Source organism: Emydura macquarii, unplaced genomic scaffold (assembly GCF_026122565.2).
Source record: "Emydura macquarii macquarii isolate MOO-44397 ecotype Brisbane River unplaced genomic scaffold, CSIRO-AGI_Emac_v2 contig_1119, whole genome shotgun sequence".
NCBI classification, from domain to species: domain Eukaryota; kingdom Metazoa; phylum Chordata; order Testudines; family Chelidae; genus Emydura; species Emydura macquarii.
Window position 1 is genome coordinate 20181277 of NW_027131256.1, and position 21028 is coordinate 20202304.

General features: G+C 42.0%; 1 protein-coding gene across 3 annotated transcripts in view; it reads right to left on the reverse strand.

Annotated features, from left to right (window-relative positions):
• Positions 1 to 525: 525 nt before the first annotated feature.
• Positions 526 to 21028, reverse strand: part of MPZL1 (myelin protein zero like 1) — a 45626-nt gene continuing 25123 nt past the window's right edge. The window contains exons 4-6 of one of the 3 annotated variants that reach the window (XM_067546276.1): positions 17705 to 17834; positions 12023 to 12128; positions 526 to 6125 (exon numbers count right to left, since the gene is read on the reverse strand). In XM_067546276.1, coding sequence (XP_067402377.1) covers positions 6024 to 6125; positions 12023 to 12128; positions 17705 to 17834 — 338 coding nt within the window. In that variant the 3' untranslated portion in view covers positions 526 to 6023. The other 2 variants (XM_067546278.1, XM_067546277.1) reach the window with 2 other exon arrangements.

Consider the following 21028-nt stretch of genomic DNA (forward strand, 5'->3'; position numbering starts at 1 on the left):
CAAGTGCAACAATTACTGTTTGCTCTGAGGCAGGCTAGGGAAAGCATTTTCTCTTCCAACAAGATGCCTTTGTCTAGTAGGATTGGTTTAGATACTTTTCAAGACAAGAAAAGTATTCTGCAAAGACAGCTTCACAATGGGGTGGGTAGTGACTTGAATAGGGCACTGGAAGACCCATCTCCTAGGTTCTTATTCCCAACTCTGCTACTGACTTGCTGAGTAGCCTTGGGCAAGCCACTTCACCCTTTACCAGAACTCCTCCAGTTTAATGATGGAGATAACATCACTTACCTGCCTCACAGGGGAATTGTGCAGCTTAATATTGGTAAAGCATGCTGAGATCCTCTGGTGAAAGATTCATGCAGCATTCTGATCCAGGTGGCTTGTGTCAGATGAGTGGAGACTATCATCTTTGACATTTGTTGTCTCTAAGGTGCAAGGGAGGAGGCTTGTGTATTTCAGTCTCTCTCCTCCTTCCCCACCCACAACCAGGTGTGACTTGTGCAACAGACCACAACAGACCAGTAATGGAAAAAAGTGTATTAAAATAGTCACAAGATTACAATATAAAACATTAAAATCAGTCAAGAAAAATTAAACAGTATGATTTGAGTGTCCAAATCAAAAGAATCTGTCAGAGCAAAGCACAAAGAACAGTTGCTATCCCTGGCTCTTCATGGCCTTAACTTTATATAGTGAGGCCATGCAGTATACACCTGGCTCCCTCCCACAATGATTATACACCCATTTTATAGGTGTTTGTCCTGCTTCCCCTACCCCCCAAGCGAGGCAAGATATTGGTGCGCTATCCTCTTCATGGGGAGGAGGCATGCCTCTCCTGTTTTGGAATACACTTTCCAAGTTAGAAATCTGCAGGAATAAGACCCAAAAGCTCCTGTCTTCCTGCCCAAAGTGTCTCCAATACTCCATGTTGCAGCTGCTTTGGAGGGGAAGAAACAAGACTGCACAGCATATTCACCCCAGAAGGCAGGGAACTTTACTCAACTTAAATTCCAGTTTTAGAAAGTGCAGAAATACCTTAAAAATAAAAGGGGCTATTTGTGTTTGAGAGGAAGGAGGAGGAGGTCTTAAAAAAAAACAAACAACAAACACAATGGCATAAAGTCCGAGCAACGTAGTTTATGATTTAGGGATCTCCATTGCTTGGTCCTGCCTCAGACCTGATGGATGAACTTGACTTCTGTAGGTCTCTTCCAGCCCTACATTTCTATCATTCTATGTATTCTGGTGGCCTTAGCATAACATGCGGCAACATCTAGATGCTGGTACGATGGACGAGATGACTGCAATCCCAGAAATGTCAAATACTTCCCCAGATCTTTGACCAGAGATTCATTTTAAAGAGGGGAAAAATACCACCCTCGGCTCCCATACACATAATAGAAGGATCCTGGTTTTAAAAGTTCTAGACAAATATGAGAATAATGTACATTCCAAGCAAGGTTTAAAACAGATTCTAGGGCATTTATGTTAGAGATCAAACAGTACTTCACCCAAAGAGTCCGCTCTCTAGGGAAACGTAGCCTTTAAGTTTCACACATACACACTTTCACACACACACATTGAGTTACAAGATAGATAATCACCTGAACAACTCTGGAAGATTAAATGTCAAATTAAAAACCTAATTCCAGTTTCTCTAATCATAAACTTAAATGTCAGTAGAAATCTATAAAACACAAAGCACTGCAGGTACAGATGAGGCTTTATGCCTCCCAATGTAACACCTCCTCCAAACACCATATAAAACACCCTTGTCCTACGCCCCCTCAACCTGGGTCATCTGCCCTGTATAACTGCAGTCAAACATTAACCTAAGCATGAGAAGGAGTGTTGGAGATAAGATGGGGAGAAGCTGCCAATTCATTCACTAAACACCCAAGTTATCACGTAGCAACAGCAGCCCTTTGGATACTGCACCTATATGCATGTTTGCTGGCAGTCACACCTATATGCAAGTTTGCTGGCAGTCAACTAAGGGTTAAAAGGTCTCAGTTTGTTGAAACTGAATTTTGCTGCCTTGCCATCTTTTCAGTTCTAATGAGGACCAGCAGCATGTTTTATAAGGGAAAAGACAAGCAAAACAGAAGTGATACCATCCAACCCTTCCTCTCTAAAAAGTGCCAATTCTTGTAGCAGGCAGAGCTAGGGTGGGAATCCCAAAAGGCATTTGTCTTTGTCTGCAGTGAGTACAAGGTCAGTTATAGTCAGGCAAACTCCTTCTCCGCACAAGTAGAAAGTTGTACTGACTCTAGTTTCTGTGCTGTGACGTATTATGCCCTGAGTGATAAAGACAAGATTTATAAAGAATTCACCATCATGGATACAATGGGATTCCCACAGAGCTCACCTCAGCTCGTTATCCAAAAATGGCCTCCATTATAACAGCCTTTGGAACAGCACAGCTGTCTTAGGCTTGATCTACACATATGGCATGTCTAGAGCATGGGTGCTATAGTGGCACAGCTCCAGTGCCATAATGTAGATGCTTCCTACATCAACAGAAGAGGTTTTTCCGTCAATGCAGGTAATCCACTTCTTTGAGCAGCAGTAGTTAGGTCAACGGAGGAATTATTTCATTGACAAAGGTGCATCTACACCGGGATTAAGTCGGCTCAACTACTGCACTCAGGGAGGTGAATTTTTCACACCTCTGATCAATGCAGCTAGGTCAATCTAAATTTGAAGTGTAGACCAGAGCTTAAAAGTTAGGTCGACATAGCTATGTCTGTGAAGGGTGTGAAAAAGCCTCACCCTGACCAACACAGCTACACTTACCTAATCCGCAGTGTAGGAACAGCTACATTGAGAAATGAATGCTTCCATTCGGGGAGGTGATGTTTCTACATCAGCAGAAAAACTACATCAGTGAAGGCTGTGCCTCCACTACAGGGTCATGCTGGCATAGCCATGCTGTTGTAGTCTCCATAGCGTAGACAAGCCTTAAGTTATTGACTGCAATACAGAAAGGACTGCTGAGAGTAGAAGAATGCAACCAATCCATTCAGTTTCACAGCTTCTAAAATGGCCTAGTAGTATTAGACCATAGTCTAGGATTTCACTACTGCTTCATTCAGGGTATGTGTACATTTTAATCACTAAGCAGCACAGCTGCACCTGCACCTTGTAGCACTTCAGTGTAAAAACACTACCTCCACTGACAGGAGGGGTTCTCCCATTGGCATAGGTAATCCCCCTCCCCAAGAGGTGGTAGCTAGATCGATGGAAGAATTCTTCCATCAACCTAGCACTGTCTACACTGAGGGTTAGGGCGGCATAGCTAGATCTCTTGGGGGGGTGGGGGGGTATGTCTCTGAAAGATGTAGATATATAAAAGTATATCAAAGTAAGTTCTCAGTGCAGACCAGTCCTCAGTTTATGCTTGTTTACATGGGAAGGAAAGGGAGAGGGAGGTTTTGAGTTGTAACACTTCTGCATAAGCTTGGCAGAATTCTTGTTTTGGGTTTTGTTTTTAATTTTGATGGACTATATGTTTATTTTTAATCTTTTTTTTTTTCCAATTTTTTATCAATTTTAATTTTCAAAGTTGCACAAAATTATGGATTTTAAGCATTTGTTTCAATGTAAATTTTCACAGTTGTGGGAAATTATGGAGGAGTGAGACAATTATTTAATGACTGTAGATGTTGAGATTCAAGAAGTTAAAGCATTATAACCATTAGCACACAAACGGTCAACATCATATGTCAAAATATACAAAGTATATAACATTAAATCAAACTAATAAGTTCTCAAGCAGCATTTTTCTTACTTTGTCTACTTGTAAATTTCAATTATCGATGGAAATATTTTTGCGCAAGTTTATGTGTGTACAGTGAAATCAATGTTTGACATTTACCAATAAAAAAATATATTCCTTCCAAGCCTAGTCATCTAGCCAATCACCTCATTGCCATTTCAGTTTTTACATCTGTGTTACCCCAACAAGGGAGAGTCTGCTTATCTCTCAGCTGTGCTACAAGAAGCCTGCCTTCTCCTACTTAGCACTATGCATTCATCAGAAGTAGTCCTACATAGCACAAGGAGCTAGCACATACCTCAGCAGGGCCAGAGATTGACAAGGACAGCAAACCTGGAGGAATTTTAAAAGCCCTTTAAATTTTGCACTTCCTTTAACTAGCAACGACCAGGGTTAGTGGCAGGGAATCAAGAGAAAACTCAGCACGCTCCATTGGCTAAAAGTATAGGGTTAAAAATGATCAGGTTTGTGGTCTGATCTCATTAGCCACAAGGCAAATATGAACTCCTCTGAACTAACTGAAACTTGAAGTACACTTCCATTAACACAGGTTACTGTTCCTGATAAACAAGCTTCAAAAGATAAGACAAGTCAAGGGAGAGGAAGTTCACAATAGTTTCAGTCCCATATTGCATTAAGTCCCTCTGGCTACATCATAGAATCCGTCTATTCCAGCTGTGGAATGGTGGTCATGTTCCCATAAACACAAAAACTCAATGTCCCTAGTCAGACACAGACAAAATCTTCAGATCATGATGCCTGCAGTTCACTACACACAAGAGGCAGCTTGTTTCCTTCTAGAAGGACTCAATGAACCTTTGAAAATACAAGCAAGTGTTCATAAAGATACAAAGGAAGAACAAAGAGGATCCAAGAAACCTTGAAATGAATCTCTCCAGTGTAGGTCTAGTTCAGATGCCTTCAACTAGGCTCAACAGATCACGGGGGAGACTCTCAGAGGCAAATTGGGCCACAGTGTGACAGTGATATAGGTAGGGTTGTGTGCTTTACACATGATTCAATTTCTTCTGTTCTAGCAGATCACAGGAGATGGGACATTAGGAAGAATCAGTCATCGACAGTGGAACCAAGGATGGCCCTGTCCTCTTACAGCAGCAGGCTTGTGATGGTCCCATTCATCACGCTTCTCATTCTTACTCTAAACTAGCTTCAGGGAAAGACAATATAGGCAGGTTATTGCAAGTAAAGTTTCATCACTTTTCCTTTTCCACAAAGTGCAACGTCATCTCTCTCCAGAAAGAGCCCCTGCTTCCTGCTACAAGTGGACAAACAACCCAGCAGGTTTCACTGGAAGCAAGTTCTCAGGGAAGGGCACATCAGGATCTAACTGAAGCAAGTTACCCAGATATGAAGCTTCCTAGATGCCCTTCGCTTACTTATAAAAGATTGGGTTTTATTTTCACTGCACAAATCCTACTGGACCAACAGTCCCTGTGTTCTAAGGGACTGGCTTTAAGCTCTAACAATACATGGTCTCAATACAGGAGTAAACTATGTGAAATTCTATGGCCTGCGATATACAGGAGATCAGACTAGATGAGCTAATAATGGTCCCGTCTGGCCATAAAATCTATTAATCTATGAACAATGTCACCGTTATATAAATCTAAAAGTTCTCATACATTTAAAAAGGTGAAGGAAGGGTAGACAACATTTCAAATGGCTAAAATTTACCAGACCCTTTATAGCTTAGCTCTTCCTTCTCCCATGCAGATGAGGGTTTTTCTGAGGAAAGAGGTCTAATTGGATAAGTGAGATGAAATGGCAGTCAATTTGTATAGACTTGAGAAGAGGAGCTATCCTACAGAAACTATCTTCCTCATATTCATCCCTATAAGAAAAGAAAACCCTGTTGACAAAGGATCAGGTAAATCTAGAATCCCCTAGCATCTTCCAGTTTCTCCATTTAACGATTAGACAAAAAATATTTAAAAATTGCAATGTTATGAATTTTCACTTTTTCTCCCCTTATTCTAGATACAAAAAAAGAATATTGGCCATTTATAAGCAGAATTCTTACTGCATTTCAACATGCAACACTGGTCTCACTTCTGTACGATTAAATAGACTATTTACACACAACACATATATATCTCTCTGTATTCACATGCATTGGTCCTAGCCTAGGCATCCAAGGCCACATGTGAGTTCTCTGGGTCACATTTGATTCAAGCCATTCCAGTTTGAACTTTTGTTTTGCTTTGGATACGTTGGGATTTCCTCAGTTCTTCCGAATGTCAGCATAAACCACGGACTCTGACTTGTTAATCTTGTCGCTGTGTTGCCCTCCGGAGTGATCTAATTGCGCATAAATGACTGGGCCCTGAGGACAGAGACACAAAACACAGAATCAGCACTTTAAGAATGGATTGCACTTCCCTCTCCCTGCTGCAGGGTCTCCTGCGAGAATATAAAGCTACAGCAAATGCAGTCCCTGATAGCTAATGGAACCCCAAAGCAAGTGGACTGATACAAAAACTCTAGTGTGTCACCTTACTCCCAATCCCAGTGTGTCATGCAGCACAGGGGCCTCACTTCAACTGAATTGGCCGGCGTGTGAAGAATGCAAGGAAGGATCCACAGTTCTGAAATGTATCAGTGTATTTTCAATAGACACAGAAAGCTATGTTGAAGATATATAGTTCAGTCAGATGCAAGCTAGAGTTTAGTTTTTAAGCATCGTATCGAGCTACAGATTACCATTAAGTGATAGAGTTCACTTTATGCACTTTAACTGCAGACCTTCAAATCCTCAGCACAACTTCCCTACTGGAACACTGGAGGATCAATTCCTCAAGTATAGTGAAGGAATTCTAGCTTGCAGCCACGGTGTGATATGATGCAGTCACCATTCACCAGCTAACTAAGCAACGGGGTCAATCCTATGATTCAGTGACAAAGACCACTTAGATGCTGTAGCAAGTGATGACTCAGTAGTTGGTGCACTTCCCTCAGTACTGAACCAGTGCCCTAGCCCGGTTTTAAAACAGAAGATCTAACCACAGGGGTCCTCAAGGCTTCCCTGGCACCAGAGTAGCAATATCAGGCCTGGTGCAGGTCTTCAAATAGTGTCCTAGCCAAAACATCTCATCTCATTCTCATGCTGTTTCTAATAGATTTAGTTTTCTTCATGACCTAACCTATTCTGCTAACCTACTATCATGTTCAGATAGCTGCACCTCAGTGATCAATGAAGGAATCCTCATATATAGTTTGTTGTTCATATCAAAGAATTTGACAAACAGATGCTGCCAAACAATTTGGTTTCAGTGCCCTAGAGGGCAGCAAAAGATCTGAAGCTTCAGAACAGATGTGCTGAATGCTCTGCAGAAACACACATGTACACCATGAATACGTGGGCTCCCTGAAATGCAGTCTGCAGGAATGCCAAGTGCAGAGTGGAATGGAGATAGGGATGGGACTGGAGTGCTGCATATCCCAAGAGCAGGCATCTGAGAAGCAGGCGAAGAGATGGGAATTAATTTCAGCAAAAAAGATAACTTCTCTGCTGTGCTAGGATACTGCATTTTCTGGGTGAGTTAGATACAAGCAGAGGTGTTATTTCAGAAAAATTCAAGGGGAAGGGAGAGAAGTTGTATTAGCATAAAGAACATTATATGTGATATTATATCCTACGAGGTTGGGGAGGGGCAAAAAGTGGAGCAGACAGACCTATGAAAAGTCGGGTGTTGGGAGGGGGGGACAAACAAAGGTCTGGGGATGAAACTTCCCCCTTTACCCTCTGTAGCAAATGATGGCCCTGGATACAAGGCTGAGGAAGGTGCAGCCACCTGAGAAGTGGTCTCAGCACAACAGAATCTCACACTCAGAGAGCATATCAGCAGAGCTATGTCACCACAGCTACACAGGCATAACTTGTAGCGTAGACCAAGCCTAAACTGATTGTCAATGTAACTTATGTTGCTCAGGGGGTGGAGCATTCACACCCGTGGGCAACATAAGTTTTGCCGACATAAGTGGTAGTGTAGACATAGCCTGAGTGTGCATGTGAAGTTGCAAGCATGTTTTAAAGTCAATGCTGCTTCTGTCTGACCAGAAAAGAGTTTGCAAACCCAGGATACAGGAGCTCAGTATTCCAAGGTGCTGACCATTTATGTTTGGCATAGTTGTTTGTTATGTTTGGCATACCTGACAGCAGGTATTTGCCTTTTAATTTGTCTCATATATGTTAGAACCTGGACCACCAACTAGGTTGGAGGATAACTCTATCAATGGCTATTAGCCTAGATGGTCAGGGATGCAACTCCATGCTTTGGGTTTCCCTAAACTTCCAACTGCTGGAAGCTGGGACTAGACGACAGGGAATGGATCTCTTGAAACTGCCCTTTTCTGTTCATTCCCTCTGAAGCATCTGGCACTAGCCACTGGGCTAGACAGATCATTGGTCTGACCTCGTATGGCTGTTCTTATGTTAATGTCAAAGTTATTCAGACAACAGAAAATTCTTGCACTCAGAATGGATGCTCTTCTCTCTCTCATCCAGACAAACAACTGGGATGGCAGAATGGAAACAATTAGGAGGAGGATGGAGTAAGTAATCGAGACCGTATATAATTCTGACAAGATGAAACATGCAGAGATTTGTTGAGGACAGGACAGGACAATGAAAGCACACTTGAGGCATCTGACTGTCTGAACATTTAGAGAATCAGATGCAGACAACATGTGGATTTCATGGATACTGACTGGGAAAGGTACGCAGTAGGCTATCCTAAGAGAGTGCTTCCACAAGTTGACAGTTAGAATTAATCATACAAAACAGACAAATGAGGTGCTGAGTACCCACAGCTACCACTTACATCAAAGGAACTGCAGATGCTCAGCTCCTCTGTGAGTAGAGCCACCCAGATATGAAAAGTTTTGAATAAGCCCCTAGTCTTTATGGTTGTACAGAATCTTCAAAATGTGAGGAGCTTAAACCAATGCACTAAGGTCTGCACACACCTGCAGATAGCACTATTGTGTCAGTCTAAGAGGTGTGAATTGTCCCTTTCATTTAAAAAGGGCATCAACCCTTAAATTTCGTAACCATTAAAATGTCATCATTCATTTCACTGTAGATCATTTTAACAGAAACACATTCAAGCAAATGTGTTTCTCATTTCTGGAGCAGTGGCAAATATTGGGATGGGAGAGCAGCTAGTTGCTGTCAAGGTTTGCTGAAACACATGAGGAAAAGGAAATTAAGTTAAAAATCCCCTCTGATCTTCTAAAAGAAATGCATCCCTACCCTACTATCAAAAGCCTTATTTACCATCTTTAAATCAAACAAAGCCAATTCCCATAAATTTATCTGCATCTAAACATTCAAGTGTTCCCTACCCAGCTACCAACACCTGCAGCTTTCCCTATGGAACTTGAACAACATAGTTACTAACTGGCATTACAAAAGTTTGCAGCACATTGACAGTTTAAAATGTGGAGGCGGTATATTTTGTTAATGAATAGAATTTATAACACAGAACAGTGTACTAACTGCACTGGGGGAGGAGTGGTGAGGAGGAAAAGGAGAGTGTCACAAGATTCAGAGGTCTTCAATGTTAAAATTAGATCTTATATGGCACATGAGACTTTGTAAGACAATAAATAAGAGCCAGACAGGAGACAGTGGGGAGGCAGAAATTTTATTAAACAAGAAAGTGACTGTGGAGTGAGAAACACAATGTCTGAAGGCCAGAATATATATATTTTTTAAAAATTAAAACATGTATTTTTAAATTAAAATATATTTATTTTAAATTAAGTCCAAAACCACCGAAAGGCACTTTCTGCCACTATTTCTGAAGCAAAGTAAACTGATCGTCAGCTTCTTGTTTTAGTCTAGAGGCTTGTCTACACAGGAAAGTTGACTGGAACAGCTATGGCTGAATAAATTCCCCCATGGACACACACATTCCGGAATAAACTCATCCGCATCAGGAGCTATAACAGAGCAGCTACTGTGTTTTAAATTCATATCCTATCTTATTCCAGAATAAATTCCCTGTGTAGAAAAGCCATGGGGGGAGACAAAAAGACAGCTAACACCTTTTAATTAACATGTTGTGAAACACTTAGCACCTAGCATAGACATCTTTAAAAACACAATGGCATTTTAGAAGGGTTTGCCTAGATTAAGAGGTCAGCGAGTTAGCTCCTAACATTTTCTCTAGTTGTACACACAGATTAATATTTTCTACCTCAATTTAACTGGTCAAGGTTAATCCTAGAAGTAAACCGAGGTTGACCACAATCAGCAAACATATTTTTAAAGATGTTAACTCCTGTCTACACTAGATGCTAAGGCATTTTAAGATCCACTTAATCGATTAACTACTGTTTTTAAGAATACCTGTTCTTCTAGTCTAGACAACGCTTTTCTTGCTCCATCTCCCTCAAACTATGTCCCTCCCATCACTTTCCTTATCTTCCAGTGAAACCAATAGCCTCATGCTCCCTGCCTACCTCCTTGTTCAGAGCAGCCCAACATTACTATGCAACTGAATTTTGACTCTAGCTGAAAGGAAAGTTTTATCTTCATTCATCTGTTCTAGGAAGCAGTCAAAAAACCAACCTATTAATGGATAAACTCCTTCCAAAGTGAATACAAACTGGTTTTCCAAAGTTAAATAGTTCAGAAAACTACAAGCATGCTATCTTCCCAATAATTCAAAAGTCCTCCAACTGACACCATGGCTAAAATTCAAAGTCACCAGAAATGCACTAATCTAAGAAACTACTTCATCTTTCCCATTTTGCAGAATGTCACACTGTGCACTTTCTAGTGGCTTTTCATACATGTAGGTTGTAAGCTCTATAGGCCAGGACTTTGTCATCATTCTGCTTTATGAAGTGCTTAGTACTTTTGGCCAACATAGCTACTGCTTCTCAGGGAGGCAGGGGCTATTAAGCGGACAGGAGAGCTCTCTCCCATTGGCTTAGAGCATCTTCAACAGAAGCGCTGCAGCGGCACAACTGAGCCATTGTAAGTGCTATAGGGTAGATGTTGCCAAAGGGCCTTGAACATTCCTGCCAGCTCACACCACATTATATAGTGTCCCAGTTTGAGAGGTCTCTAGGCTTCCCACTAGATTTTTCCCGTAACTCATGAAGGCAGTTTTCATTTCATGTGGAAGGACTGTCTAGACAGCATTAGATTCTGCCTTCAATTTCTGAGTGGAACCATAGAGGTTCAAAGCCCCCGGAGGGTGAAATGAACTGTTACAAATCTACAAGGCTGAATACCCGGGAGCCAAAGGCTTCATGCTCACATGCAGACTATTACTGCCTAGTGCTTCACTGCATCGACTCACTCACTCTTTCACCACAGGACCTATTCACCACTTAAGCTACGTCTACATTGCAGCTGGAGATGTCGCTCTGGTAGATATACATGCACTAACTCTGCTTGAGCTGACATGCTAAAAATAGCAGTGTGGCTGCAGCAGCGTGGGCAACAGCTCAGGCTAGCTGCCTGAGTCCAACTCCATCCAAGATCCTAGGTACATACGCAAGTGACTAACCCAATCCGTTGCCCATGCCACCATGGCCTCATTGCTATTTTTAGAGCACTAGCTTAAGCAAAGCTAGCACATGTACATCTACCTCAGCTAGGAATTACACCTCCCAACTACTGTGTATATATAGCCTTAGGGTGTATCTGCACTAGATATTAGTTAACATGTGGTAACTGACATGAGGTAGAATGCTAGTGAAGATAAGGTAGTTTTGTAGTTTTCCCATGTAAGAAGGTCTTTACCTCAATCTGCTAATGCGAGCAGAGACTGCAAACTGCCTTGTCTTCACTAGGATTTTACCTCATGTCAGTTACCATGTTTAATTAACATAAGATAAGAACATACTTTTTTCTCATTTGATGATAAGAACAAAAGGGATCTATACCTTCTTGTCAGCTTATTAACTGCCTTGTTGAATCCCTCCATTCTTCTGGAAATGCTACAGCTACTAAGTATAGTTCACAAATACCAGCTTCAGAGCAGTTCATAAACCCCAGTTACAGCTTAATACCCAATCCCATACAGAGCAGTTCCCTTTTCCTCCCAGCTGCCTGAGTACATGAAACAACACAGCCAGCTAAATCACCTCTCCCACCCCCACACCTCCTGCACCTTCATCCTCTCCCTGGCATGGATCCACCTCTCCCACATCCTGGGAGGTCCCTGCATTGGAGAGTACAGAAGACAGCAGGACACAATTTACCTGGTGCAATCTGCTGGGCACGTGGTTTACCAAACCCTCTGTGTCGGAGGGTGACTTCCGTGGAGCCTGCTTAGCCGGCGACATCAAGCTCTCAGAGGTACTGCAGCTGACGAGGCGGCAGAGCAGAGTTTGCAGGACAACATTCAAGAGACAAACACAAAACAGGAACAAAAAACAAAAGCGAGTGATGGCAGGGTGAAGTGGCAGGCTATGCCAAAATAAAAGTGACCATAATGGGTATCGGGATCAGCTCACACATTCTCCCTGCCTACCCAGTCACTCTTACACCAGTCCTCACACACATATCAGCTATTTTCCTCTACCCACTACAGCCAGATTAAGACATAAGAACCTGAGAATGTGTTTTCTTGTCCTATATATGAGGCATCAGAGAACATCCAGGTGTGAATACCAACTACTTTCTAACTGTGCATGGGCTAAACAGCCCACATAAGTGAGGACTTCACAATTACTACATCTAGAGACAACGGTGGCAGGAGCCACCAGCTCTTCCATGTGACATAGGTGGCTGACGTATGTCCCCTGGCTAATTCTTTTGTATTTGACTTTCCTGGGATTCCAGATTAATTCAATCTCTTGCTCTCTGGATGCCAGTTCCTGTAGTGGCCACCATAACAGTCACAAGTAGCAGACTTGCTGGGTCAGAATTGAAGCCCCTGAATACCTCTAACAGGAACAGTTTTGGGGAGGAGGCTGATAACTCTAAAGTTAATTCAGCTAGGTTTGCTTTTCCACCTGCTCCTTTCAATCTCCATAGAAGAGACTGGGGAGAGAGGGTAGAAAGAAACATCCTTATATCTGGGCTGGATCTTGATTTAAGGAGACAAAAATGAATAAGGGTCCTTTAAAATTTCAATGGGCAATCCCTGGTCCTAGCAGCAGCCTGTTCCTTTGAACATTGGCCTCATCCTTCTTCCCTTACCCAAGGATACGCTATAGAAACAGGCCACTTCTTCCTATACACAAAACAAATACAGGAACTCTCTTTAACACCATGCTTCTGCCCACTAATCCCTCTCCCCCACAATAATGCCCCATCTCTTAGACATACAAAACATGCAGCAAATACAAACACATGAATAATGACATGACATTGAGCAGAATGCAACTCCTCACAGGCCAACCTTTTTATTATCCAAAGGGTTAATCAAACCTTTAGAGAGCAGGCATCTCAGACATGTGACAGTAAAAAGGGGAATACTGAGAAAAGAGACCTATAGACCCAGCAATGAGAGGCTTCAATTCTGGCTGGAAGTGAGTGAGAGCAACCCTTTAAGTGGCTAAAATGGGTTATGGTGAATTTCTGGGGTTGACTGAGTATTCGCACCTAGAGATCATGGTGATGGGTACTTTAGAAACCCATCATTATTGCCACAAAGAGAAATAGGCACTGGGAATTTAAAAAGTTTTGTTCCCATAGGAAAGAAGTCTGAATGGCCCATGTTCTAGTCCACTGGTGAGTTCACTGCTGGAAGACACTGAGGTACACTGGTTGGGATAAGTAGCATTCCCACCCCAATTAAACACAAGACAATGAAACCCAAGCACCCAATGAGATGCGCCATCCCCTAGCCAACAGGCTGTAACAGGAGTCCAGCACAAGTCACAATGGAGTTATGTTAGCACAGAGCTAGCTGGTTAGTCAGCAAGGGAAGAGGAAATGTGTACACATACACACAGGTATTAACAGCAATCACCAATGTGATTAGTTACCATGGTGTCTAGTGGGACTGGAAGAGGAGACCCAGCCCTGTTACATTCCCAATCTGGCGTCTATATCAGGATCTCTGTAAGGAGAGGAAGATAAGCAGGATCCGATCCCAACACATCAAGGCACAAAGGAAAAAAAACCAAAGTCAGAATAAGAATGGAGGTTTTGGTACTGCCATGCAGGGGTTTGCAACGCCACCCAAATGCCCCTTCCCACATTAGCTCAAAACAGAATCCTCCTCCCAATCAGTGCATTACACTGCCACACACTGGGTTAGTTTCATTTAAAAATTAGTCCATGAGTCTATAACAATGATACCAACAGCAATCGCAGCACATCGGGCCCTCCCTTTAACCAACACATGCAGGGCTGGTACGGTCAGTGAAAGCAGTATTAAGTTCAAAGGAACCTTTGCTGGGAGGCGACCTATAATGATTAAATCTATTAGAATTTACAGTGCATGGATATTATTGACCCAACCTTGGCACCCACATGGGCATCCTTCAGCTAGAAATCACTGGAGTAGAACAACCTGAAGCAAGGTATTTGAATCCTGGTATAAGCACCTTTGATGCATGTCAGTGCATGCTTCCTTTAGTTACAGGGAAAACACATGCAGAAAGGAAGCCAAGCTTTCCACACTGAATGCCGAGCACACACTGCTGACTTTGCTTCACTCAGTCTTACCATTGGACTCGAATGAGCTCACTTTCTCCAAGCTCTCCAACTGAGAACAGGGTGGGGTGGGGAAGAGCTCTTTAAACACTGTCACGGTTCAAGTTAATTGCACCTTTGACCTCGATTGTCTCCTTGAGGGCATCCCACCTAGGTCTCAGGCTGTAGCTGTTGCCTCTCTCAGAGCAGAATCCCAGGAGTCTCTCCCTCCAGACTGGGGTCCTAGGCTGCAGACCCCTACAAGTAACTGCGACCATTTAAGCAGGTCTGACTTCAGTTCAGCACCTGAAGTTCTGTTCTCTCAGGGGCAGTGATAGGGATATCCAGTGACCAAACAGCTTTCATAATGCAACTTACTATCTATTCAGAACAAAAGCATTTGAGAGAAAACATCTTAAAAACAACTTCTATACAATCCTAACTTACCAGGTGGTCACCCATCTTCCACATGGAAACCCTGGGAGGTCTAATACACTTCAGGTCCTCCTACAGGGCCTGTCTGTTGGCCACAGTCTCACACCTCTAAGTGCTTAGATGGTGTCTCTCATCACAAGCCAGAGCTGTTATTTTATACAGTTTCATGTCCTTTGTCTGTTAAGGCCTATGTACAGCTGTTTGGGGTGTAAACCCATCAGCATGGGCACTATATGCCCCAAGTGAGTTGGCCATGTGACTTTCTCCCTCTGGGGATTCAGTCATAAAGTAAACTCTAAGGTTGAGATGCAGACAACCTTTCCAGGACTGCACTGGGCCTCTGCAGATAGACTAGGCAATTCCAGCAACGTGATCCAATTTGTTACCGCTTTTCACCATTCACCCTGGGGTCCCTCTGAGGTGGCCTCCCTCCCAGTAAAGCTGGACCTCCCTCTGGGCCTGATCCCCAGCTTCTGATCTCAATGCATCCCTGTTAGGCTGATGAATATGCAACCAGGGTTTGCATATTCAGGACAGGATTTGGGTTTGACAGGAAATCTATTTTCCAGCTGCAACCACCACACCAGCTCTCCTAATCTGGGTTGCAAGCTCAGCATAGTTCATATCGCCTTCTTCCTATACAAGGCGTAGTCAACAGGGGGACCCCGGGCCAAATCAAGACCACCAGATGCTTTTGAATGGACTCTGAAATCTTTTATTTACTTATTATCATCATCGCCATTATTTTCTCTGGAGTGTGGAGGTGGACTATATCTTGACCAAGAAATTTGGACCTTGACAAAAAATAACAGACTACCCCATCCTATACACTTTAGGCCTTAGTTTGAATTTCAGCAGTAACACATACTTACATTGGTCATCGTTTTTATAGTTCTATCTTGCCATACGGGTAAAAGCTTTAAGGTCTTCACTGTCAGTAGCGAGGCCAGACACTACACCATATCCGCATGCCCCACCCTGTTCAATTCACAACTCATTTCCAACACATTTAAAAATACCTTTCTTTAGGAACGGGTGTAACCATTTTGCGTCTATTCCACTGGAGGAACCACGTACACGGGGTCTCTCTCCACCTATTCTCTCTCCAATTCAAACTTGAGCTAATGCTCTTTTTCTCTTTCCTGCTGCTGCTTATCCCTCTCTTCTTGCTCACACTCTGGTACTGTTTGTCTTTGTGCTGGTGCTGCTGCTTCTGGTCCACAAGTCGCTGGGTTTCCAAGGACAGCCTCTCTCTCAAGCTGCAGTTTTTTCTCTTCAAATTGTAGACTTTCCACATCAACTGCTGAACTAATTCAGTTTGAATGAAACAGTTGCTGCCTGTCATCCTCCTCTTCCCCACTTCCCTCTAGGAAACAGTCTCCAAGGTCTCCCTTGACCTCTGCTCTCTCCCACAGAGATCTGGGTGCCCTTGTGGCTTCAGAATATCACTTCTGGTCCTCAGAGTATAGCAGGTCAACCAGCTATGTCTTTGTCAGCTCTTGAGTTTAGCTACCTCTGCATAATTCCACCAGTTGATTTTTCCTTGGTTACTCATAACTCATCTTTCCTGTTTTTGTCTCTCTCCTCAAAATGACAGACTTTTCTCTGTGCTTCTTTCTACAATACTTATTTTCACTGCTGTTGGTACTTGTTGGAAATTTCCCACTGACGCATAGATCCCATACCTACTACCACATATGGCACAGTTCCAAAGGTAACTGCACCTCTGACCCCATTGTGGTCTCCTTGAAGGGCTCTCCCTTGGGTTTCAGCCTTGAGTCTCTCGCCACCACTTTCCTTGGAGTGGAATCCTGTGATTCTCTCCATCTAAACCGGGGTCTTCAGCTGCAGACCCCTGAAATTCACTATGATCACCTCAGCAGGTCTAAACAGTTTGTACACATGCCTAGCTTATGAGGTGGTCGCCCACCTTCCACATGGAGGCCCTGGTTGGTCTAATACACTTCAGGTCCTCCCACAGGGTCTGTTTCTCCCCAGGTCAGGATCTGTTATTTTATACAGTTTCCATGCCATGGCTTACAAAGGCCTTTGAACCAGTTCAAACCAGCCTGTGCATTTTTCCCCTTGGGATAAAATTTAGACTTGCCACCTTCATTGTTTCAGTATTGGGGATTTGCATTAATTGCTCCCCCAGTGTCTTTAGTTCCTTCAGGTATCATTCTGCATCTTACCCGTTTATTGCCAGCAATACAGTCACTAACAGAAAGTGCAGGTCAAAACTCAATTTCCATTTCACTGAAAATTTGAACATTTTGAAGTTTATTTTCTTTCCAAATCAGAACTAAAAGTTTCAAAAAGTTACCTGAAAAGTGGAACTGCTAAAAAAGATGTTTTAGATATTGTTTCATTTTATGAGTTTCTCGTTTTTATATTATTTTTACATTTCATGTTAGTAATAGTATATAATATGCTCTACTGATATGTCATAATATCATAATATAACAAATTAAAAATAGAATATTTCAACTATTTCATTTAAAAAAAAACACCGAGAGCAGCTGTTTTTCAGTACTGATTGAAACATCTTATCTTCTTTTCTAGATCAAACTGTCTTCTGTTTGCATTGTAATGAAACAACTCGAGGGTAGATTTGTCCTTTAAAGTGTATTACAAAGAAAGATATCAACAATAATGCATAAGCCTAGAGAGCACTGATAACTGGGGAATGGTCATCCTACCAGACTAGTTCTCCTCGTGGTACTACATCCCTTTGCAGAGGTCATGATGGCCAGCTGAAGATAGGACTTGGCTGAAATGACTCCTGACTCCTCTCAGCCACCTGTGGTCCTTTCATTCTTCCCCACCTCCCCCCAACACTGGTAAAAAGTGTGATCTCTTACCCAGAGTAATGCTTTTTAGAGTTCTTCTTTCTGACGACACACACGAGAACAGCGACGAGCAGCAAGACACCAAGAGTCACACCAATGGCTATCGCTACCACCACGCCAGTGGGGAATGCAGGCAGATTGTCTGGGAGGGGCGGGAAAGATCAACATTTTGCTTCACTCTCTAGTTAGTAAAACCGTGAGCCACAAAAAGCCTCCTTCCTCCTTTAGATTCTTTCAGAGAAGGAGGCAGTTATATAGAGCGAAAGCATGCAGCACGAACGGAAAAGCTAGCCAAGGACAAGCAGAGTCCTGTCTGTTCTGAGCATGCATTCTGAGTACATTACAAAAGAACAAAAGTTTCCATAAACCAAGGATAGAGCTTGCATTTTAACCATTCAGAAATCAGGAAGAACAGAACTGTACAGCAAGAACCTTAACATATGTCACACATTACTTCGTTCTCAGGTACATCTGTGCAACTCCCATTGAGATCAGTTGGAAAGAGCAGGCATATCTGAGGAAAGGAATGGACTTAACACATATTGAAATCTACTGACAAGTGCTATGCAACAGCTACATATTATGTAAGTAGCATGCATACAGCACAACTATAATCCAAAAGTATACATGTGACCAAAGCAAGATTACTTCGAACCTTTACTAGCGCTGCTCCCTGAAACTTAATACATCATTGACATATCTGTAATGTTCCTTTTCAAGTTATCAGAAGAGTGACAATATTAATTTGCTCAAATTTTCTCCAACATACATCTTTTGAACAAGGCCAAGCAAGAACAGCCAGAAGAAGAAAAACCAAAATGAGTACAAAGATGGTTTATAATGGAAGTCTGAATGTATTAACTATACCTCTGTTTGGAAATGCTATGATACATCATTGTAAGGTTTTCCATACCCTTCACTTGTTTCAAGGCCTCCAATTAAGGCTATAAGAGTTTGAACATGACATAGTCCAGGGTTGCATCTACTTTAGATAACTACATCACTGCAGTCTACCCCAGGTACAGCTGAACTAGTCAGATTTCAAAGTTGCAGAGCATCCACCTTAGGCATTTGTTTCAGATGCTCATGATGTACTATGTTCACATAAAGCAAGCACTGTTGTGTCTATAGGTTGCTGTACCTCAGATTGCATTGCCCAGTACATCTCCCTGTGCAGGTGCACTTAGTCTATGGAATATTTTTGCATTTGGTCCTGTCCACATTTTGTTTTGCCCCTGGCTTCCTGCATGAGCTGTCCATTCATTGTAAGGGCTACGCCATCACTCTAGCAGATGTCATGATAAGTCTTCTGCACCCAGTGCCAAAATCACTGATTCTTATTTTATAATGGGCACTCAACTTTTGGGGGGTCTGTGCAGAAAGCAGTGATGAGCAGATTTTTATTCTTTCCATCGTTTAGTTTTAATCTTGTTTGTTCTTCTTTTGCAGCTGAACTATTTTCCCTCAGTCTCCTTTTAGGAACTAGAGATGGGAGCCATCTGGCCTCTCTAGGCCCTTCCATGTGGTCCACTGAGTTCATTCCCCACTTAAGGGAGAGGAGCCTCAGAGGATGCATCACTTCTCACAGGCAGAAGGGGAGAGATGAAGGATGGGTGGGTGCTTGAGCACCATGCAGAGAGCAGTGGATTTACTGTGGTGTACATGGAAGGCACGAGTCCCCTTGTTCTTGTTTTCACATCTTACAGTGGGAGATGCTGCTGAGGCAGCACCCAGACAGCCCTGGCAAACTCGCAATAAAGCACACAGATGCAAGAAGTGTCGCTGTATGCCTGCTAACCCACCACTGATTGTCTTGTGTAATTCAGAAAAATCCCAAAGAATCATGTTTTAAAATAAATTAAAAGTTGTTTCTCATTACACTTGTGTCCTTAGTGAGAAGGATATTTAAAAAAAACAGAAAAAAACCAACCACATTAAATGTGTTTAATTAACCAGTGATATCAAGCTTGTCATGATTCTCTGGATTTTGTTCTTTAGCACTGTTTTAAGATATGAGTTTTATTTGCCAGAACAGAAATTTTAAAAATGAGTTACAGAAAGCAAGATGCTAGATGACAGTGTTAAGATCTAAAAGAACTAATTTAACCAGAATGTTAAAATCTATGAAATGCATTTGACAGTTATGACAGTCTTCTACAGGTAAGCTACCCTACTTCCACCCTATTTTGAGCTTGTGGTTTGGGTACCAACACAGAACTATGAATCTGTAGTATACATCCTTATCAACTTGTCAATTAAAAAAATAACTGGTTGAACTGCAACATTGGTGGAATTGCCTATAACTCAAGCCTAAATTTAAAAAACATTTTGCTTTACAATGTTACAGTTTCGTTTAAAAAGTTGTCAATTTAATTCAAATGTTACCCTTCCTAATAATACTCCCAGCTAAAATGACTTTCACTCCCAAATATGCAGGTAACAATTTAAAACTACTCCTAATTCATCTGAAATTTACAAGTATTGTAGGTTTTGATGCCACCAATACCCAAGTGTTCAAACAATGGTAAAATCTTTTGTTTACAAGCCAATTAAGAGTTATTCCGCTCTTAACTGAGAGTCTGGGAGCTTGAAACCACAAAATGCATCACTTCCAAATTGCTATTACTCAGTGTCTTTCTGTATCAAGAGCAAACCTTGCTGTGACCCCTTTTCTGTCATAGAGTGAGGCTAAATTAATGCAACAAGTTCTTTAAACCTTAGCTCTCACTTACTTAAATAGTATTATTGCTAAAAACTATGGTTAAATTTGTAATTAAAACAAATGTATAAAGCATACTTGTAAATCATTTACAGAACTCAGCTACATGCTGTATGCAATGTTGTTATAGCTATATTGGGCGCAAGATGTTACAGATATAAGGTAGGTGTGGTGATATCTTTCATAGGAATAACTTCTGTTGATGAGAGACAAGTTTTCGAGCTACAGAACTCTTCCTCAGGACCTGCGACAATTGTGGGGCCTCTTTCTATTCATTCTGAAGTTCAAAGAAATACCCAAGACACTCTGCAAATGTCCACTTTATACCACTTCATAATGAGCAACTGTCAGCAAGATGAAACAATTAACTGAAGTAACAGACAAAGGAACTGCACACCTTTGTCTCCACTCCTGATTATTCTTTATTTCAGTTGTAAGTTTAAAATTACTTTTGAATACCAAGCTGTTTGTGTGACTGTTTATCAGCAGATGACCGCCCTATGGCCACACAGGCATTCACTGTTTAGTGTTTCTTCAAAGGTTTTGCATTAGAGTCAATATATCACAAAAAAATTGTAACACCTGTTGGTGATCAGTTACATATATGTTCTTAATGA